Below are 23336 nucleotides of genomic sequence, written 5' to 3'. Positions count from 1 at the left end.
CACTCCTTGGCCCTGATGTGGGGAAGTGGAGCACTTTCTCAGAGCTGGCGGAGTCTGTGCCAACCCCTGGGTCCAGCCTCCAGCCCCCAGCTCTGGCCCCAGCTCCAGCCCCCAGGCCCTTGGCTTCAGACTCTGGCCTCAGCCTCCAGCCTCCGGCCCCTGGCCCCTAGCCCCAGCCTTCATCCCCCAGCTCCAGCCTCCAGCCTGGAGCCTCTGGCCCCAGCCCCCATCCTCTGTCCCCCAGCCTCTTAGATCTAGCTCCCAGCTCCAGCCCCCAACCTCCAGCTTCAGTCTCTGGCCCCGGCCCCCAGCTCTAGCCTCCGGCCTCTTGGCTTCAGCCTCAGCCTCTGGCCTCTGGCCCCCAGCCCCAGCCTCCGGCCTCCATCCTCTCAGCTCCAGCCACTGGCCCCCAGGCCCCAGCCTCCAGTCCCCTTCGATAAGTGTCCCACGCCGGACCAAGGCGGCATGCTCACGGACTGAGGCAGCATGCTCATGGATCATTACTCCTTAGAGGGAACATTGCCTATGACCTTATCAAATGTGTATTATTTATAGATTCACAGATTCATACATGCTAGGGTCAGAAGGGGCCTCAAAGGATCATTGAGTCTGACCCCTGCCAGTGGCAGGAAAAAGTGTCCAGGTGTCCAGTCTCCTCTTGAAGACACCTAAGGTAGGGGAGAGCACCACCTCCCTTGGAAGCTTGTTCCAGATTCTGGTGACCCTAACCATAAAGGAGTTCTTCCTGATGTCCAACCTAAATCTACTGTCCATCAGCTTGTGGCTATTGTTTCTGGTTATTCCAAGGGGTGCTCTGGTAAACAGAGCATCTCCTATTCCCTGCTGTCCCCACCCCAGTGAATCTGTATACTGACACAAGATCCCATCTCAACCATCTCTTGTGGACGTTGAAAATGTCCAGGTCCCTCAGCTTTTCTTCATAAGGCCTTCACTGGAGGCCTCTAACCATATGAGTAGCCCTCCTCTGGACCCTCTCAAGGTTGTCCACATCCTTTTTAAATTGTGGCACCCAGAGTTGGACATAGTACTCTAGCTGCAGCCTGACCAGTGCTGCACAGAGGGGGAGCATCACCTCCCTGGACTTGTTCGTGATGCACCTACTAATACGTGAAAAAGTGCGGTTAGCTCTGCTAATTACTTCATCACATTGATGACTCATATCCGTCTTGGAGTCAACAACGACTCTGAGATCTCTTTCTGACACTGTGCTGCTGAGAAGGTCATTGTGCTTGTGATTCCCTCTCTCCAGGTGCAGCACCTTTCACTTGTCCTTATTGAACTGTATCCTATTGTTCTCTGCCCACTTCTCTAACCTGTCCAGGTCTGCCTGGATTCGGTTTCTTCCCATCAATGTGTTTGCTTTGCCTCATAGTTTGGTGTCATCTGTGCATTTGGACAGAGTGCTTTCCATGCCCTCATCCAGGTCACTGATGAAGATATTGAACAGCACTGGCCCAATGGACTGAGCCTTGGGGGGACCCCACTGCCCACATCTTTTGAGGTTGATACCGACCTGTCCACCACCACTCTCTGGGTACAACCCTTAAGCCAATTTGCCACACACATGACTGTCTAGTCATCTTGGGTGAATTGTGCTGCTTTAGTCAGGGGAGGAACATGCCCCCCAAGCGACCAGTTAGGGACCAGGGAGGAGGTCCCCCTGCGGCCGATCTCACTGACTGGGGGTGGCAATGTCCGATCACTACAGCCGCACCACTCCCCAGCTGGTGGTTGCAGGGGGGGCACCAGCACTCCTGCCCCCACTGCCCATTGCCTAAGTGGCAATCGCGGCCAGTCAGCAGATGCACCGGCGCTCTCAGGGGGTGCACCCCCTACACATTGCCTCTGGTCATCTATGGTACATCTGTTCAATTTGTTTATAAGAATAGGATGAGATACCATGTCAAAGACCTTCTTAAAGTCCAAGTAGATGACATCTACCTCCATTTCTGCATCTAAGCTTTTAGTAACCTGGTCATAGCAAGAAATCAGGTTAGTCAGGCAGGATCAACCTGCTCTGAACCTGTGACAGTTGCCCTTCAGCATTATATTACCCACTGGGTGCCTACAAAAGTGATCCATGATAATTTTTTCAAGGGTTTTCCCAAGGATAGAGGTGAGACTACCCAGCCTATAGTTACCCGGATCCTCCTTCCTCCACTTCTTGAAAATAGGGACCACATTGGCCCCTTTCCAGTCCTCTGGGACTTCATTTGGGCACCATGACTGCTCAAACAGATGTGCCAGTGGCTCTGCTATGACACTGGCTAATTCTTTCAGCACCCTTGGATGGAGCTCATCCAGTCCCATTGATTTCAACACATCCAGCCCCTTCAAGTGTCTCTTTACTAGGTTGGCACTGACAGTTGGTGGGCTGGTGTTTCTCCTGCTTCTGTCAGTAATGCGTTTGGGAAATTTGTTGATCCGAGTTCAAGAATACAGAAGCAAAAAACTCACTGAAGAGCTCTGCTATGTTCCTCCTATCTGTATATCATGTAGGGGTCCTATGCTGCTCTACGCCTTCTTTCTGCTCCCTATATACATGAAGAAGGACTTTTTATTGTCCTTAATTTTTGTTGCCAGCCTGAGTTCTAATGCTGCTTTGGCCTTTCTAACTGATTCCTTGCAAGTGCAAGCCAAGGAGGTATATTCCTTAGAATCTTGCAAGTAAATACAAATTAAGACATTTAATATACTCTTTGAATGTGGATTATGTACTTAAAATGGAAAATAACTTTTTCAGAACAACTGTTCCATCTTCCTCTTAAACACATGTTTATAATTTGTTGTGTTGCTGTTTAAAAATTACAGTATTTTTCCAGTAGACTGGAGCATAGCCCTGAATTCTGTTTTGGCATACAAGGTGCTTTGTATTCATATATATGTTTGACAGTTTAACTACATATTTAAGCTTCAATCCTACAAAGATTTTTTGTATATATTTAACTTTATACTTTGAATAGTGCCATTGAGTTCAGAAAATTGGTTTAAACCTTCTATTTCTTCATTTTTCCAATTTCTATAGTGGAAATAAAAATAGCAGTTTTAGAGAGTACAGTGGAGTCACATCTTATGCGGGGGGTTAGGTTCTAAAGTCAGCGCGTAAGGCGAAAATCGTGTATAGTCAAAATATTTATGTGTCACGTTGGAGGCCGACATACCATCTCTCAATAAATCCAACACAGCCAGTTTTTCCTCCAGTGTTGGAACACATTGCTGTTTCTTTGGTTGAGCACCAGACAAAGTAGTTAGCTTGCATTTAGGGGCCTTGTTGTATGAAAAATGTGTGTCTTTAAACACTAGAATCACACTCAGCGCGATGAGATGCTCACACTATGAGAGGCATGCGGGAACTGAGACTGACTGAGGGAACAGCAGATTCACATCTTCTATCTCATGCTCACTCTGAGGCATATGCTCATTGAGTGGAATGGTGGGTGGAATCACCTGCACTATTTAAATTGTTATTTTTTTATTTATTTTTTGCCAAGCGTGTATCGTTGAATTCGCGTAAGTTAAATGTGCATATGATGCGACTCCACTGTACTGCACGTATGATGCGACTCCACTAAATGCATTGTACTGTGAGAAATAGTAGGAGTTCAAAGTGCTTTGAAGATGAGAAAACAGCATGGTACACAAGCACTGAGGGGTTTAACAGGATTTATAATAGGTTAAAAGATTCCTGGATAATATACATCTGGAAAGACTGACTTGCCCGTTCACTAATTAGCAACTCTTAAATTTTCAAACAGGACTACTCCCTACACACATGGGCAAGGTAAGCAGCATTGCTTACAATTTTAAGCAATGTTTACAATTTGGTCTGTATTTTATGTCTCAGAGTTCAATGCATTTATCTACACCTAGGCATTCATGTACTTCAGCAGAGAGGTTTAGTTATACTGGTAGAATTATAACGTCTAAGATACCAAAGTGTGAGCCAAATGTATGGCTGATGTATCTTGTTTATATTTGTTGACAGGTTAGTGTAAATTTATGGATTGTCTTTCAATTATGACCTAAATACATTTATTGCATATACTTTGTGCTACTGCTGTTGGGTGCCTTGGGTAGTGCTAGGCTTTAAACATATCATATGGAGTTAATGAATTACACCAAAATTATAACATTTTGCTCTTCTGTGCTTCAGGTCTTGGGAACGGATGAAGATAACATGGGGGATGGTTGCTCTCAGAAGCTGGCTTCGGCCAAGTTTCTTCGACTTTTGCTACTAATATTGATTCCATGCATCTGTGCTCTTATCCTTTTGTTGGTGATCCTGCTTACTTTTGTAGGTGAGTACTATGCTGCAATTTCAGTCTAATATACTTCTAGAATTAAAAGAGAATTAGTAGTATATCTATACCTGTATCAGTGATACTGCCTGGCTTAATACTTGAACTACATATTTGTAATTTAGCATTTTGCCAATTCAAATTGCAGAAGTGTGGAAAGATATAAACAATTATTGCATTTTTCTGTACTAAAAATACTAGCCATCTTAAATGTCATACAATCAAAGTAATTAGCATGGGCAGACATAAAACTGAATAGTATCTAACTAGCTAGCACTTAAGGTTCTGGCAAATTCATGAATCTGTTTCCTCAACTCTGTCTATGAATGGTGATTTGCAACAAGACTTTGTCAGAGCTGGTCCTTTCATTTGGCTTGTGATGGGTAAGCCGAAACACTACACTAATGAGTGTAATGATTGAAAATTAACATTTGAGTTCTATTGATAAAATGACAACAAGCTGGAGCAGATAAAGATCAGTTAAGTCAGACAATTATGAAATGTGATACCTCCCTTTTATTTTCCTGATTCCCATTTGAATCTTTCATATATTTTGCCCTGGACTGAATGAGAAAGAAGATAGAAAGTAGATATATTTGTCTGTCACACTCAATCTCCTCCTTAGGGGAAAGTATCTGTATAGCAGCTGGAGTACTGCATCCAATTTTGGGCTCCACAATTCAAGAAGGATGTGGAGAAACTTGAGAGTCCAGCGGACATTCATGCACATGATCAAAGGGCAGGAAAATAGGCCTTATGAAAAGAGGCTGAGAGCCACGGGACTCTTCAGCCGGGAAAAGCACAAGCTCAGGGGTGACCTGGTGGCAGCCTATAAGTACATCAGGGTTATGCATCAGGATCTGGGGAAACACCTGTTCACCAGAGCGGCACAAGGGATGACAAGGATCAACAGTCACAAAATCCTCCAAGACCATTTTAGGCTTGATGCAATGGAAAACTTCTTTACTGTCTGAGCCCCCAACACCTGGAATAGGCTCCCTCTAGAGGTGGTGCAAGCACCTACTGTGGACCCCTTTAAGAAGTGTTTGGATGCTTATCTTGCTGGGATCCTTTGACCCTAACTGACTTCCTGCCATTGGGGCAGGGGGCTGGACTCGATGACTTCCCAAGGTCCCTTCCAGCCCTGATGTCTATGAAATCTAGCACCTCCCCACCCTTGGGCAGAGGTATGGAGTTCTTATTTTATGTGACTGTTAAAAATCAGATGACTCCACTAATGTCAATGGAATTATATCTGCATAAATCCAGCATGAGCAGGAGATGACCTGGCACTTTGGACCAGGCATAGTTTTATTTTTATGTATTTATTAAATGTATTTGTCACTCTCCCCAAAAGAGGATCAGGGAAACTTACAATAAAAGAACAGATAAATTATGAAGACAGAGAAAATGTTAAAATAAAAGAAAATTTCTCAGAAAGGACTCCCAAACTTAACTCCCTCTACTGAAGGCCTGATCATAGATTCCTTTAGAATTTCCCTACAGCTTGGAATTATGGTGACTGCTACAGTTTATTTTCTCCTAAAGAAAATAGAGTGGTTTTGTTTTAAGTTCACTGATGACACCATGCTGGTTCTTTTAAAGTCTGACAGAAATAAATGAACAAATCCTAGGGAGATCCTTAAAGTGTGCAGAAGGTCAGCATAACATAACTCATACTGAGAGTTGAATTAGGCTATGTCCAGTTTATTAATTGAAATTCAGCACAGATCAGTAGCAACAGACTCTTACAGGGTAACGTTGGTATGATGTGACATGAGTGTGTACAGTATATGAAATGAGTGCATGATTTGAATCCAGTTCCACATAGACCTACTAGAGAAATCAATTTGTTGTTGGTAGTATTAACTAGCACCCTTCCTTGAACCCTTAGCAGATGAGCCAGGAATTTCATGGGCAAGGCACATGAATTACCTGGTCAGCGCTAGATGTGTTTCTTTCAGGTCAGGGTAAGGTACATTATGGCGAGATGTAGGTAAACTTGCTCTGTATAAATGATTGCATCCATGTAATCAATGCTGTATCTATCACTAGATGAAATGGAGTATTTAAAAGTTTTCAGGGCTGTCAACTCTGATTTTTCACCTGTGTTAGATTTGCTTTTCTAAGGAAATGAAAAAGTCCTTTTGTGAAGAAAGAACAAAACCTCTTCAAGCTCCATTATTCTATGTTCATATGCTAAGTCTTCCTTTTATGGAAAGAACAATAGATGGAAAAGTACATATCTATTCTAGTAATTTGAAGTGTCCTACTTGAGCCATGTTAGGATTTTCAGAAGTCCTAGGTACTCACCCTCTTAAATCAAACCTTTTAAAGATGCCTACAAAGTAAGACACCCCAAATCAGTAGTCACCTTGAAATATTGGGTCATAATATGTTGTAATATAATATCATAATATCTGCATACAAAAAACCCCACATAATGAATATTTGGAAACCCAGTGCATCAGAGCAGACTTGATTAATTGAGCCTGCTGGAGCATGGAAATTGATGCACTCCAGCAGCCTTCCACGTCACATGTATCAGCGTTCCCGCGTGTCCTCGCATTGAAAAAATGGTGGTGGGACGCTTTGAAATATAACACATTCAGTGAGATTTAGTTCAAAGTGTTCCACTGCCATTCTTTTCAGTGCAGGGATTCTGACACAAGTGAGACGTAGGCACTTTTAATTAGCACGGCTCGCTATTAAAGTGCTCAGCACTGCATTCCACAGCACATGTAAGAATACTCTTAGATTCTGTACATAAAAGACCACATTTAGTTTAAAGACCCCACTGCAGAAATCAGAAAAGTATTTCTTAAAGTTTTTAAAATTTTGCCACTCTTTGTCCATGCTTGTACTTCTCTCCATTGCTTGCCAGACATACTGCACATTTGTGAATCTGTTAGGAGGGTGCTTTTCAATAAATGTTCTCACATGTTGAAGTAGAGGCAGTGACCTGCTGGAATTCCTGTGGAGGAAATCTGGTTTTTAGACTAATCTGAAGTTTTTGCTTGTTGAGTGACTGGGTCAAATTAGAGAAGAAAGCAAGAGTAGGAAATTGAGAATGTTCTTTGTTCAAGCCTGTTAGGCTAGGGACAGACATTCAAAAAGCCTGAGCCTGAATTGATTCAATCTTTTCAGGTTAGTCTACCCTGGCTAGGCTGAACCAGTTTGTAATAGGACAGACATTCTCTCTGGACAGGAAATTCAGGCACATGCCTGGAGTGGCTCAGGCTAGAAGCGGGGGGGAGGGGGGGCATTAGAGCAGCACTCCCTTTTCTTCTGCGGGGAGCTGACCTGAGGGGGGCATGGCCAGGCCCAGGCAGGACTCTGTCATTAGGGTTGTGTGCCTGCACATTCCCAGGCTTTTCCCCACTGGCTGCTCAAGGGGCAGGAGTGTTGCCAGCCCCCAGCCTTGGGCTAGCACTGAGGCAAGGGATGTGTGTGCAGTGCATGCATCAGTTGATGATACGGAGCTTTTCAATCTCCCTCCCTGCTTCCTCATACTGTCTGCAGCAAACTGACAGGCGAGCAAACCAGCAGAGGTGGTGGTGTTGGTGGTGGGGCTGATAACAGTCTTTATCACCCGATTAGCAAAACAATAACCACTCTCCACATTACTTCAAACTTCTTAAACAGTTTACTAGCTGACCTGTTAATTAGCTCTAAACTCCCTAAGTGGTCACTGTTCTGTCTGCCTATCCCAGTGAAATTGGAGAGAGAGACACACACAGACACCTCTCGGCATTAGCTAGCAGTCCACATGCTGGCTATGGTCCCTGTTGTGGCCGAGAGGAGGCAGGGATCTTTGCTTCATCAGTGAGTGGGGCAGGGGGCAGGGCACGGTGAAGCCAGCAGACCCTGCTGTGCCTGCAAGTCTGTGTCAAGCTCCAGCCAGGGAGCAGAGGAGAGGGCCCAGCCCTGCTGTGGAGCAGCAAGCTCCGCCCAATCCAGAGAGCATGCTGGGATGCTGGGGGACTCTGATTTAACTTAAACCAGCAAGGGACCTGGGACAGACACTGCATAAACTGGTTTGAGACAAATCAGTTAAATCTGCTACTACATACAACCAGGTTTATCTCAAACTGGTTTCAGCCATTTTCAAACTGGTTTATATGCACTGAACATCTGTTCTGTTACAGGTTTAAACCAGTTTCTGATCACTTAAACTGATTTATATGTAATGTCTGTCCCTAGCCTTATAGGCTGATTTGTAGATCTACCTAAGCAATTTCACTCTGAAGGCAACAGAGGGCTGGATATCATGTGGTGCTGGTATCTTACAACTCCCATTGATGTCAATGGGCACTGAGAACAATTGGCATCTCTCAAAATTGGATTTTATTTTCTTGTTGTCCTGAAGGATGTTTAGTTGCAAGGTAACTTTTAAAGGGAGGGTAGATGTTCATAGAATGATCCAACAGGGTCAGTTCATACAGTTAAATTTAACTGGAGAGACTCGATAGAATTTACTTTATGGTTCATCATACAGTATGAATGCTTCTTACTCATAACACAGAAAAATAAGCAGAGACAGAAGTTTGGAAGCCATCAAAATGAGAAAATAAAATTAAGTGCTCTATTTAGAACAGCTTTCTGGGTTCTTTATAGTATGTGCATCTATCCTGATCCTGAACTCCTGTATCATTATTTACTGAGTTTTTGGAATTCAGACATAATACATTTTACTTTCAATAGGTATGTTTACATTTTTAATAGAACATATTGCATTTACTAGTTCATTTTTCTCCTAAAAATATCAGCGGATAGAAGTAAAGCCATTTAAAGTGGATTTCTTTTAGATTAGTTCCAAGAAAAATGAGCAGTTATTAATAAAGGGTTTTTAATAGCTCTTTAGAGTAGACTAAAATATAAAACATGGAAATCATTTTTTATTTAAGATTGCGTGTACAATTATGGGTGCTGTCCAAAAGCCCTTATTTGCATTGAATAGCTCCTTACTCCTTGAGTAGTGTCATTCTGCGCAAATATTCCTGGCTTGAAAACAAGCATATTTGTCAGAAGAATCAGGGAAAACTGTCATTCTTTTTCTTTGAGATGTCAAATATCCTAGACCTACTCAGAGGCTTATTATTTAAAATTGACTCATTTCTGAATTGAATATGAGCAATTTAAATGGGGCAAAATACCACAAAGTCATAGATGCTTTGTAATGGCAAACCCTTAAACAAAAAGCGTTTGATATTTATTGAAGTGCAACAAAAATAGTTTTATGTTTATTAACAGATTCAAAGAAATGGGATCTTTAAAATTGTGCATAGATACAGCATTTTGCTTCCTATAAACTCTGTTTAATGTGGTCTTCCACCATCTCCTGTGATAATCATCAACTATGTATTTGTTTAATGTATTATCACTGTATGTAATAAAAATGAAGACAGGTCTTGTGACATGCCTAAAGAATGGTTCCATATACTTCAGCGATTTTGTAGCTCAGATATAATTTTTTTTGTCATAGGACCACTTGGCAGAACCGCATCAAATGAATTTGCTTGTCAGACAAGCAACATATAATATTGTATCCATGCACAATAGCATGCATTTGATGCCCTTCAGCAAAATGATATTTTTACAATAATTTTAGGTCCCCATCCCTGTTAATATATCTGCAGTGGTGGAAATGCGGTTTACCAGAAAAGTGTTGTTTTAAGATGGATGTTTGACTTGGGCTATACAAAGAGTTGATCTTTTTGGTTCTCCAGTGGAGAATTGGTAGTCTGGCATGTGAACACATTGACTTAATAGCTGAGACAAGTATTTATCTTGGAGAGTCAGTATAGCTAGGCTAAGCTACACAAAGTGATTAGTTAACATTGCTGTAGATTGCAAGAGTGCACTCAGGGGCTTGAGGTACAAGTCATGTTCTTTGGCTTATGTTACATTTATTTATGCTAGGGAAGGTACATAGTCTAAGTTGTCTAGGACACTGTAGCAAGAATGACAAGGTAATAGGAATACCATTTAATTAGGCTACCTAGTGACCACCTGTTTAGCGACTGATTATCTGAACTGGACAATTCCTAAGTTATAACAAAATGAATCCACAACTGAACCAAGCAACCTACCCTCTGGGTCTATGAACTCCTCAGAAGGCAATATTAATTAAAAAACCCAAACAAACTTATCCTCCCCCACTAGTACGTGTGCACACACATCCCATCCACCCACCCTGGCCAATGTAGCACAAAAATGAGCTACTACGATAATCCTGCAATGAGCTCTTAAAACTTGGTTCTTCTTTAATCTCAAGCACAGGAGAAGGGGAGGACCCTATGAAAACAGTGGTTTTAGGAGTATTTATAAACTCCTCCACCTGAATGAGTGGGAGCCATTCTGGGTCTCATTATATACAATAATATACAGCTTTTTAGGGGCTTACAGGGCAATATTAGGTTTTTTGGGAAACTTTTTCTCCCTGGAATTCTTGGAGGAGATTATATGCTTCTTGTTAGGATCTCATTCTGTCTAATCAGCCACTACTTTCTGTGCTGAGTTCTGCATGGTCTCAGTGCATTTCTCCAAATGAATTGTGCTGCAATGATCTAAATATTTCAAAAGGTCCAGGCCCAGTATTGAGTTCCTTTGCATTTGTGACTGAGTCTGAAAGGAGCCATAATACCCAGCAGTTCTGCTATCCTGGCAGATTTTAGTTTAAACACTGCACAAAGGCCAACACCCACCCATTGACTATTAGCCATTGCTACCTCACATTCCTGCCTTCAAACTGCCTTCTGGCCTTTGCCCTGTGTGTCTCATTTTGCATAGTTCCATATAGGAGCTGGCCATGCTGAAGAGATACCAATTAGACTTAGGACCCTGACAGACATTTACTTACAAGCACAGTGGGATCTGATCCCCAGTCTCACCTGCATCTCCTGCCATGCCACAAGTACACTAAAAGCTCTGTTATCTGGCATTGCCTGGGGGATGCCAGATAACAAAATATGCTGGTTAGTTCAACGGCTCGAACAGGCATCCTTGCTGGGTCGGGCCGCCGCTTCTCCCGCCGCATCTGGGGCGGTGACACCCCTCCTGCAGGCCCCGTGGCGCCCACAAGCCAGGAAGGCAGGCCCTGCACAGGCTGCTTTGCCCCGGCCTGTGGGGGCTCAGAGAAACTGGAAGCGCTTCCGGTTGTGCTTTACCTTACAAGCCAGCATGCCGGTTAATAGAGCATGCCGGTTTGTAAGGGGCTGGCTAATGGAGCTTTTACTGTATATGGCAGGAAGTATGATTATGGGACTGGAAGCAGATCCCAATCACTCCATATGGCCAGTGCAGGGGAAGCCTGGGATTATGATGATTATGATCCCAGGCTCCCCCTGCACTGGCAGGTTGAGTGCTCCAAAATCAGCTGATTGTTGGCTGGCTCCAGGCACCTACAGTCCCATTTGAGCCCTGCTGTGGTCTCTGAGGCTGGCCAGTGATCAGCTGATCATTGGCAAATCAGGACTGCCCCTGGACTCGAGTTCTGAGGCAGTCACAATCTGCAGTTGGTTGGCAGAGACTGCCCTAGGGTTTGACCTGGGATTGGTTTGATTCCTTGGGGCAGTCCCTGCCAAACAATGATCAGCTGATTGGAACAGTTCTGGAGTTGGAGCCCCTGTGAGGTCCTGGTCTCCCATCAACTGGCAGGCACCACCCTGGGATTTGAGTCCTGGGGCATTCCCTGCCAGCCACTGATTAGCTGATCAGGACTGCTCTGGGGCAGTCCCTGCATGGCATGCTGTACATTCAGGTTATGGTTTCTTGAGTAATATCTTTGTGGCAGTTTTGTGATTTGTATGGTGCCATAAATTCTAGGAACATGTGTGGCCAATTGCTATTTCTGGTGTGATTAACACCTTAATCATGCCAGAGACATAACGTGCACCAGGGGCCTTATTGACTACTTACTACTGAGTATTTTCAGTAGTCAATCAAGAACTATGTCTTTTCTCTGTTTATCTGATCAGTTCATAGATTCCACTTCATTAGACCTCTCTATTTTGTTAACTCCCACTTCTAGTTTAACTTGGCATGTTTGGGTATGTCTAAGCATTCCATTTAGATTGACATAATAACCAAGTTATTTAGAAATAAAAATCCTTATAAGAACTTATAATGAGTTATAAAACAAAAGATGCAATTATTAGAAGCTTCAGTAATACTAAAGTAAAGCTCAAGTTGAAAATAAACCCAACAATTTGGACATATGGAACTGTACATACAATATGATTCCAAGAACCATTACTTTGTTTCAGCAATGATACCAACCTTCTTACTTTCCTTTTTACTTAATTTATGTTTTTTGTTTTACAATTTTTTGCTTTTTGCTTTGTTTGGACCATGGACTTTTAAATAAGGCTTTAAGGAATCCAAAGCCACTGAGTGAGGGCATGCTAACTCCCACTATCTAGTCTTTCTTTCTATTCTCATGTATATCGCATAGTATCTTTAGACTTATTCTCAGCACAGTGGCTTTTACAATTATACTATCAATTAAGAAAGGGAGAAAATGAGAACTAGAAATTGTGAATATATGAAAGAGAAAAAGATTGAGTAAGTATGCAAGTATTTGAGGAAAATCAGTAAGTATTAGAAAAATATAGCTAAGTGATGAGAAGAAATCTGTAGAATTCTACTTAAACCTGGGAATGAAGTAAAACCTGACTGGGAATAGAATAGGGCAGTTGAATAACTTTATTTTTCCCTTGTCCAAACATCTATCTAGGCCAGAGGTTTCAGTCCATCAGCAATGTTCCCACCCTGCATTTGAATGTTATATATAAAAATAATCATTTTAATACTTTTAAATTCCTAACTCCTTGATCCATTCCACTTCTTGGTTGCAATTTCCAGGCTTAGTTTATTATTTGGAAAATGGCTTTCTTGACAGAGCAGGAAGGGGAGGCAGAAGCTGAAGAAAGAGGAAGGAGAGTGTAAACAATATACTTTCAGCTATTTTTGAGTTCTGAGACATTGGGGAAAAAAATTACATTTTTATTTTTTTTAAAGACTAAACTTAATGTTCCTTAAGTCTGAAACTGAAACATAGTACTATAATAATTAACAAGAGGCAATGCCTTTACTTGGTCTGAGAGAAATAACAGTAAAAGAAACCTACAACAAATTACAAATAATTTTTGAGGAGGCTAGGTGGCATTTGCTAAGATTTAAGCAAGTCACATTATTACTGTAATTGTACAATCACTGCACATTCATTCTTCTTGTCTGGTCTGACTAGAAGGATCTGTTAGGGGCTGCTGCTGCTGAGATAATTTGGAGCTGGAAATTTTTACCTGTGTGTGAAACAATGAAACAACAGCAAAGTGTTCCAAATCCAAACTCCTAGAAAATGATGAATACGTACTGATGGAAAAACAGACACTTAGGGCGCATGCACACATGCAGGCACGTGCGCTTGCAGTAGCACAAACATGAGTGGCAGAAATTTGAGCTGGGGATTTTTGCCTCAGCACATGTGCCTGGATAAGCACTTTGGTGTGGGGAGAGTTGTGCCTGTTGGGGCAAAATAACCCTGCCCCAACAGATCTCCCAGATCTGCAGCCACCTGTGCTGGCCCCAGCAGTACAAAAATATGTCCTGGCAAGGAGCTCAGGGCTGCTTGTCCCCAGGAGCTTCTGAGGCCGGTCCAGCTGATAAATGGGGACACTAGCACCCTGTGCCAGCTGGACTGCTGCAACAGCTCTGACTTGGAGTGGCTCCTGCACCCTCTACCCACTGCAGCAGTCTGGCAGTGGGGGCTGCTGCCTGGCTGTGACTTGCTGCCACCTGTGACAGGTTCTCCCCACTTGGATCTGTAGCCCCAAGGCTGTGTCCCTGCCAGACCTAGATGTGGTACCCCTGCTCTGCCATCTGGGCAGCCCAAATTCTCTCATTAAAATACCCAAAATAGTGTTCTTCTGCTATTAAAATGAAACACCACTATATAGAGAGAGGGCAATGTTTTATTGATATATTTGGGCAATGTTTTATTAATATATTTACAAGTGTAAAGCAATTTGGAGCGGAGGGGTTGGAGGAGTTTGTGGATGGGTGTAGGGTTTGTGGGGGTGAGGTTTGCAGGGGTATGGGGCTTGTGGTTTGAGGCTGGTTATGTGGGTGAGGCACATCTAGGGGTGGCTTTGGGGATGTGTATGTTGTGGGTGGATTGTGAGGGGACTGTGGGCTTGGGGCGGCTGTGTGGGGGGGCTGCTCAGGAGGCGTGGGTCCCCTGCCCCCCCACAGGGTGTAGCCCCTCCGCAGAGCACATGGACTGCCCCCCTCCCCCCACAGGGCCCACAGCTTCCCCCCACAGGGCCTCAACCTCCCCACCAGGTCTCAGCCCCTGCTCCTGCCAGCTCTCAGTCCCCCCCTGCAGGGTCCCAGCTGTCCTAGCCACCTGCCACCCTCAGGGTCCCAGCCCCTCCCCACAGGGCCCACAACTCACCCCCGCAGCAGCAGCCATTGCTGCTCAGGGCCCACTGCAGCCAGAGCCCCCAGCTGCATGGCACATCCCCAAGCTGGTGCCACTTGTGCTGCTCATGGCAGGTCTGGCTCAGCTTGGTGCGGTGCAGTGCAGCATGGGGCCGTGTGCCTTCAGGCAGCCCCAGACCACTTGTTCTGTTGCCTGGGGTCCCACACCACTCATAGAGACCAGGTGTCATGCTGGGCCAGGTCCTGCCTCCAGTGGCAGCACTGCCGGACCCACGATGTGTGCGGGGAGGAGCTGTGTGGCAGGACCTGGCCCAGTGTGGCTTTCTACTATGCCTTTGCACAGGACCGGGTGGCACAGCTCTGGGGCGTGTAGCTCCTGTGCAGAGGCACGCTAGCTGTGCGGCCTGGGTCGGGTCAGGTTGGGTTGGGTTAGTGGGGTGCGTTTTCCATGAGGCTCAGGCGGTGATGCGCCATGGCCTGTTGTAGGCACAGTGCTGCAGCCGTGCACTGCCACCTGCGCCTCACGGAAAATGCACCCCACTGGCCTGACCCAGCCCAGATGATGCAGCCAGCATGCCTTTGCATAGGAGCTGTGCCTCCTGGTCCAGCGTAACGGTGCGCTAGCGGGCTGTGCTGGGCTGGGCCGGGTTGGGTCCCACCACGTTTTTCTGGAGGGGCTTGAGCAGGACCACTGCACACCTGCCCCACTGCTCCCACCCCCTGTGGTGCCAGTGGCAGCAGCCAGTGCAGCTATGGTCTGGCTGCAGGCACAGCTGGCGGCGATGCGGCGTTGTGTGACCTGGACTCTGTGCAAGCTGAATAGATCTGGCCCGGCCCGCTAGCACATGGCTTTGGAAAGGACCGAGAAAGCCCCCTACTGTGCCCTCCCCTGCTTTTTTCACCCATGTTTTATTTTGGTACCTTGATTTTCAGGTGCCAAATTCTGAGTCTGCACTGCAAATACATCAGCGTGGGGAATGGTTTTTTTTTGTTCCCAGCATGCATTTTGTGGCGTCTCAAACGCCTTTGAAATGCTGTAAGAGGCATTTTGTCTGGACATGCCCTACATACCATAAATACAGGTATAATGTTTCTTGGGGTCCTCTCACTAAAAGAAGCATAAAAATTTATAAGTGGTAAACAATATTAAATAACAACAACAACAGTAAAAGAGTCTGTAATGAATATAGGTTTTGGTAAATTTCAAACCTTAGTTTCTCCTCTGAACCCTGTTATTTCCCAATAACCCTTCAGATTTTTCTCTGGTTAATGCCAGTTGTTCCATTAAAATGACACAATTAAAGTGAGATTAAGAAAATGAGTCTTCCATATTCCTGGTCTTTTTGGTTCTTTTTTTCTTTTAGCAATCTTTTTGATATCCACAAGTTTTTTTAGATTAATGCAATCAATCTTAGGTCACTTATAGTTGTGTCTTTAAAGAAATACCTCCTGTCTAGCTCTTCACTCGAAAGCTTGTGTGGTCTGACTTCATGTAATTTAGCTGAACTCCAAAGTGTGTAAGGGAAAGAGAAAGGCCGGTAAAGGGGATGATAGGGAAAAGAGGGCTGAGAGAGGTAGAGAAGTCTGAGGCATTGATGCATTGCGTATGTGGGGCAGGTGGAGAGTTTTGTGGAGAAGACACGGTGACTGAAAAAAGGGAAGATGGTGGCAGAGAGATTAGAAGGGCACAATACTTGGCAAAGATTGTCATTTTGGTGAATGCTAAAATTGATCCTAGATTGAGGGTGAAGAGGTGTATGGAAAGGGAGTTAAAAAGCCTATCAGTGTGAAGGCTGAAGTTCCTGGAGATTAATCATAAGGTTAGAAAGGACCATAACGATCATTTAGTCCAACCGTCTTCACTGATGCAGGATTCACTATTTCTGAACCATCTCAAATGGACACCTCTCCATTCTTTTTGAAACCTCCAATGAAGGAGATGCTATAGCTTCCTTTAGCAGCTTATTTGATTGCCCTTCCAGTTAAGAAGTTTTTTTCTGAGATTTGGTAGTGCTGAGGTGATGTTGAACATCCCGAGGTTTGACCTATATGTGCTTTCCTGTGATTTATAGCCATTGCCACATGTCTTGCCCTCTGTGGCAAGGGAGAGCGGTGAGGAGGAGAACAGGTGAAGGTAAAGCTTGTGAAGGAGATTTAATGACAGAATCAGAAGAACCACAGTATTTGCCTTGAGTTCAGGAGCTTAAAGAGCAGATATGAAGATTTAATTCGTACCAATGCATACAAGTTGTGATGACTTGTGTAGTCTTAGGGGCTGAGTGAGTCAAGGAAGAAAGATCTCTAGGAAGAAGACTAGAACTGAGAAGAGAACCAAAGGATTTTTTCCCTTCTTGCTGTATACAGCCTAGTTAAAAGAAACTACACTTTAAACCTTTGCTTTAAATATTAGTTTTACAAGAAAAGTCTTGTTGCAATTGTGTGTAAAGAGAAAGGCATTTTTCACATTTACTTCTCTGTTTTGTAATAACATGCATCAGAAAACTGTTTTTAACTTGGAATTGGAGGTAGACTACTGCCATATTCCAGCAGGCTGTCACATAGCTATTATCCATTCTCTTCTCTACACTGATACTGAAACAGTTTGAACTAGCGAAGTTAAAAACAAGAATGGCCATGATGTGTGATCAAAAAGGCAGCATAACCTTGAAACTGTAGAATACCTGAATGGTAAAATCAGCTGTACAGAAATAAGACTTCTTCAGTGGAATACATGCTGCTGAGCACTGTCACATTCCAGCATTTGGTGAAAAGACAATAAGAGTGGCTATAAATAATACAAATATTTGCTAGTGGTGTGCTGAAGAACAGCTGATTAACTATTTGATGTGTTGAGGAACTGTATTTAATTATTTGTAATGGAGGCTCATCTACACATGGCCGTATGGCCCCGTTGTTACTGTGCTGTCATTTAGTACTTCCTTTCGGCTGGCAGCGCAGAGTTATTTTTGGCTGCTATATAGCAAAGGAGCGTGTTGCTACAGCAATGTAGTAGCGGATGCACAGTTTTTGCTAACAGATGCTGTGGCACTGTAGCATGTTGTTACGGCACCATAGCATCTTGTATAGATGTGCTCGGAGTATATTTTTCTATTTGTGCATTGATATTGGTATCGTTTCTTAAACAGAAACAGCCGCAAGGCACAACTCCTTGCAAAACATTAAAGTACTATATATACTTTAATTTAATTTAGAAACTAATGTGCTAGAAATTATTAGATTTATAACATTATTATAATATTAGTTTTATATATGTTATTAGTTTATATATCTAATAATTTCCAGCACATTCAGTTTTTCCTGTGTATAATTAACACATTTTCATGATTAAATCCTTCTGTAACAACTATGGATTATCTTCAGATTCTCTTATTTGTTGAGTTCAATTTTCTGATGTATATAGAGCCATGTAATCATCTTGGTACACTAGTATTCTGTTGGAAAGCAATTTACATATTTTGATTTATGAACTAATACTTATTTTCTAATATCAGACACATAAAGGTAAATATAATGGAAGTTAGTAAACTGCAAACTGATAGGAGTGATGTTGACTGTCTTGAATACTGAATATAAAACTGTTTTTTTAAACAATCTCTTGAGTGCCAGAGAAGAAAGCCAAATAACCCATGAATCTATTTGTAGCACTGATATTTAAATTGCATAATACTATACATAGAAAACAATGTTACCGAGTTAAAAATATATCTTCTATGAAACTACAAAGTAGCCTTCTAAAAGATTCAGCTGGCAATAGGAGGACAAGTAATGATGCTATGGAAGGAAAAATATTTCTAGTCTAATTATTACAATGATGGTTAAATGAAGGACACATCATGCCTCCCCCACTATATAATCTGAGCTCAGTGACTTAATTGTGGGTAAGGCTAAAATATTTTTAGTCTGCAGGGATTATTTATCTTTGTTAGACAGTAGGTTATTAGGATACTTATGCAGTGATTGAGGCTTTAATTTGATGATTATTATTTACTTTATTTGTTTGCTTTTTGGAAAATCTTACTGTAGTTGCATTCGATCTGAGAGACTTTAAAAGAGAAAACATAATTTTCATAATTATTATGAGTTATGAGGGAGATTAGCAATTTAATTTGAATCAGCAAACCTTTGAATCTTTGGAATAATCATGGCAAATGTGATGATGATTTTTGCAATATTTTTTTCTTCCAGGTGTGTTAGAAAAGACTTGCTTGTATTCAAATGGGAGTGATATCCTAGCCACGAATGGTGACACCCCAACGTCTGACATTCCTTTGCCAAATATGGTTGAAAATATTTCAGGCGTGGCCCCCACAGTGGATCTCAACATGCCTCAGTCCTACTGGACCACAAGCCCTTTATCCCATGTTGATAAAATGCACAAAAATACCAGTTTATTTAGAGAGGCTCTACAGGAAATTTCACTGAGTACTGTTACAGAAGCCCCAGGGCTCAATTCTGGATCTACAGATGATGATAATTTGACTGAAGCCCCTGAACACAACATGTCATCATCTGCTGTTACAGTGGAGGAAATTCTTTGGTCCACAGACACCTCCACCCAGATCACAGACAGGATGTCTGTGTTACCAACATTAAGTCCTACTCACTCAGCTGCATCGCAAGAAATGGATCTGAAAAAAAGTAAGAGTATCTTTAATTTTACTCCACAATTATACCACTAAAACAAACAAACAAAAAAGACTTTGGTATGATGACTGGACTGCTTTCTAAACCCATGAATTCTATGAATTAGAAGCCCATTCTTGCAAAATTTCATCCTGTAGATTTCATGTTTTAAGGAATCAGTTCCTCACCAGAACATATAATCAGCCTTGATGAGTAAAAGACCAGAATGTCTTTCAAGGTTAAATCATTTTTTCTTTGACTGCAACTGACAGAGTGTGACAATTGTGCATGTTTACCAGGGCCGAAACTGAGTTATTGCAGATTCTAACCTTGGGTATGTGCAGACATTTGGGGACGTTAGATCAAGTTAAAAAAGGCCACCCAATTTAAGATAAATTGGGATGAGGAGGGTTAGTAGGAAGGGGGTTGGAGAGGATTGGGAGAGCATGGGGTTTGCAGTGGGATCAGAGGATAAATGAGGTTGGGGGAGTTGGGAAGATCAGTGGGAAGTAGGATATGTGGGAGGGCTTGAGAGGATCAGGGGGCTATCAGGGCCTGTGTGGGGGCTTGGGGGGCCTCTCTGCCAACCCCCCAGCCCCCCGATTCTGATGAACTGGCCCCAGTCCCACATAGTACTCCTAGGGCCAGTTTTATTAGTGTTCACAGGTTCTGGGAGCCTGACTGAAGTAAGTTGGGGTGGGGGGAGGGGTGGGCAGATTGGGGAGCTAGCAGATCCTTGGGGGAGGATTGGAAGGATGTGGGGGCTCTCTCCCCAAGTCAGTGAAGATTGTTCACCTTATAGACCAGGGGTTTTCAATAAGCTACCCCTGGCGGCTGGATGTGGAGCATGTGTGTGGGGGGGTGGAATGTGGCTGGACGTGGAGCGGGCGGCGGGGGTGGTGGCTGGATGCAGAGTGGGGGGTGGCAGTGGCCACACACAGAGGGGGGTGGCAGCACAGAGTGGTAGGTAGCTTCTCCCTGTCCCCACCCCCCGTGTCCAGCCCGTCAGGCAATGCCTGTGTAGCCCACAAAGTGTTGCTGCTGCCCTTGCCCTGCCCCAGCATGGCTTCTGCAAGGTAGCAGTGTGGGGTGATGGGTGCCAATATTTCCTCCCCACCCACCTGTGTGTACCTAGGGCCTTTCCAAGTACCTCTGGTTGAGAACCCTTGCTATAGATTAACCAAATATATATATATATATATATATATATATATATATAGCATAAGCTTTTGTGAGCTGAAGCTACTTCATCAAATGCTGTGAAAGGATGTGCAGAAAGCAGACTATAAGAAGGAGACAAATCAGAATACAAAAGAGAAGGGAAGGAGAGAGAAGAGAGGGAGAGAAAAGTGGGGAGATGGGGCAGTACTGGAAGAAATAAACAAACAAACAGTAAACCCATAGGAACAAAGGAGTCACAAAAGCTAATCCAGGTCATGGGATAAGAATCTATAGTTCCTGTTTAAACCATACTTAACAATCCAGTCTGTGAAGGATTTCTTGTTCCACAATTTCCTATTCAAATCAGGTTTTAAAGGTTTGGTCTTTGAGAACAACCACCTTTTGGTCAGCAAGGGAGTGTCCAGGGAGGCTGAAGAGTTCTGCCACACGTTTGCATGTCTTTCTGCAGCTGATGTGAAAGTGGTATTCGTTCATTTCGTAGCGATTGGCCAGTCTGTCCAGTAGGCAGTACAGGGACATTGTAAGCAGATGAGGGTGTAAATTGGTGGAGTGGCAAGTGAATGAATCTCAGATGTTATAGCCGGTGTTATTCAGTCCAGTGATGATGTGGTCTGTGTTGATTTTAGGGCACAGAAGGCATCTGGGTCCATTGCCTTGGTGAGACTAGGAGTTAGAGCCCGTTGCTTGAGAGATGCCATTTGAGATTGAGGAGCTGCTTGTTAGCCAGAACAGATTTGTCCCCCATGAATACTTTGAGATGGTTATCTGTTTCTAGGAAGGGTTGGAAGTCATTAATGATGTGTCTAAGATGTTCAAGGCAGGGGCTGTCGATGGCAACCATAGGGACTGTCTTTATGCTCGGGCTGATATTGTAAAAGGCCAGTGCCAGGTCTGAAAAACCATCCCAGTCAAGTGTCCGTGTAAACTGCCCACGAAAATTTCCAGGCATGGTGTTCTCTAGGTAGCCTGCTCCAGTACTTAACCACCCTCACAGTCAGAAAGGTCTTCCATTTAATCTCCAGCCTAACTTTTTTCTTCTGCAGTTTGAGACTGTTGCCCTTTGGCCTGTACCCTAGAGCCACAAAGAAGAACTTGTTTCCATCCTCTTTGTTCTTCTTGGAGTGAAACAAAACCAGGAAAATATTCTGCAAAAGGTGGTTCTGTTATCTGTCCATGGAAGATGAGTAATAGACCACTTTGAGAATTTTTGAAAGAACTTTAGCAGTAAAATACCTAATATCACAAATAATTCTTGTTTTCTATTTGTAAATTTTTTTCAGATCTAAATTCCTCTGAAGAGACAATGAGACAGATTTGTTTCTGTCCTACGCACTGTGGTATTTTCACAGATCTTATTTAACACTCTGACTGTGGGCCTGCTTACTAAATGGGTGTAATTTGTTTTCCTGAAACTAGCCTTCTCTTCCATGAATTTACAATGCAATTGTATACAAACACTTGTACCCAACTGGTCATTTATTTGCTTCTTTTGTTATTGTGGATCACCATCACTGTACGGAAGAGAAGTACAGAAATGTAATGGCCCATTACAGATCTGGAATGAAATATTTCCTCTATGTGCCATTGCTGAAGTTTATCTGCTAAAACTGAAAAAGTTAGAGCTGGCAACTTAACATTGAGTAAGATCAGATGCTTAGTGTTTGACATGCTCTTCCTCACTTTTGACCATTGGGCTAGGGACAGACATTACACATAAACCAGTTTAAGCAATCAGAAACTGGTGTAAACTTGTAACAGAACAGATGTTCAGCACACATAAACCAGTATGAAAATGGATGAAACTGTTTTGAGAGAAACCTGGTTGAATGTAGTGTCAGACTTAACTGATTTGGCTCAAACCAGTTTATGCAATGCCTGTCCCAGACCCCTTGCTGGTTTAAGATAAACCAGACATGCCCAGCATCCTGGCATGCTCTCTGGGCTGGGTGGAGTTCTCTGTTCCACAGAAGAGCTGGCCCCTCCCCTCTGCTCCCTGGCTGGAGCTTGGCAGAGACTTGTAGACACAGCAGGGTCTGCCTGGCTTCCCCATGCCCCACCCCACTGCTTAAGCAGAGAGTCCCCCTCCCTCCTGTCTCCTACACCACCGACTCCAGCCCCACAGCCCCTAGGCATGTGGTATGCTAGCTAATGCTGAGAGGTGTCTGAGTGTGTCTTCCTGTCCCAGTGAAACTGGAGAGAGACACAGCACAGTGACTGCATAGAGCTATCTGGAGCTAATCAACAGATCAGCGGGTAAGCTTTTTAATAGTTTGGAGTAATGGAGAGTGCCTATCTTTTGCTGATGAGATGATAATCACTGCTACCAGCCTCCTGCTGGCTTGTTTGCCTGTCAGTTTGCTGCAGTAGTAGTAGGGAGATGGAGATTGAAAAGCTCCATATCATCACCAGATACATGCACTGCATGCCCCCCCCGCCCTTGCCTCAGAGTGCTAGCAGGCGGCTAGGGTCTGGCAACACTCCCACCCCTTGAGCAACCAGTGGGGAAAAGCTTGGGACTGTGCAGGCAAACCTCCCTAATCAGAGGTCCTGTGGTGGCCTGGCCACACCCCCCTCAGCTCAGTTCTGTACAAGGGAAGGGAGGGCTGCTCTCATGTCCCCCAGCTTCTAGCCTGAACCACTGCAGGCATGCACCTGAATTTCCTCAGTCCAGAGACAATGACTGTCCAGTTACAAACTGGTTCAGCCTAGCCAGGTTAGATTAACCTGCAAAAGATTGAATCAATTCAG

At 43.6% G+C, this 23336-nt stretch overlaps 1 protein-coding gene across 3 annotated transcripts in view; it reads left to right on the top strand.

Moving 5' to 3' along the window:
- CORIN (corin, serine peptidase) overlaps positions 1-23336 on the top strand; it is a 274799-nt gene that overhangs the window by 26577 nt on the left and 224886 nt on the right. For 2 of the 3 annotated variants that reach the window (XM_090035880.1, XM_090035879.1), the window contains exons 2-3: positions 4175-4319; positions 18969-19421. In XM_090035880.1, coding sequence (XP_089892006.1) covers positions 4175-4319; positions 18969-19421 — 598 coding nt within the window. The remainder of the gene's footprint in view (positions 1-4174; positions 4320-18968; positions 19422-23336) is intronic. The other variant, XM_090035881.1, reaches the window with a different exon arrangement.

This window comes from Crocodylus siamensis, chromosome 2 (assembly GCF_052110815.1).
Source record: "Crocodylus siamensis isolate JL-2025a chromosome 2, ASM5211081v1, whole genome shotgun sequence".
NCBI classification, from domain to species: Eukaryota; Metazoa; Chordata; order Crocodylia; family Crocodylidae; genus Crocodylus; species Crocodylus siamensis.
This window is presented reverse-complemented; position numbering and strand designations above follow the sequence as displayed.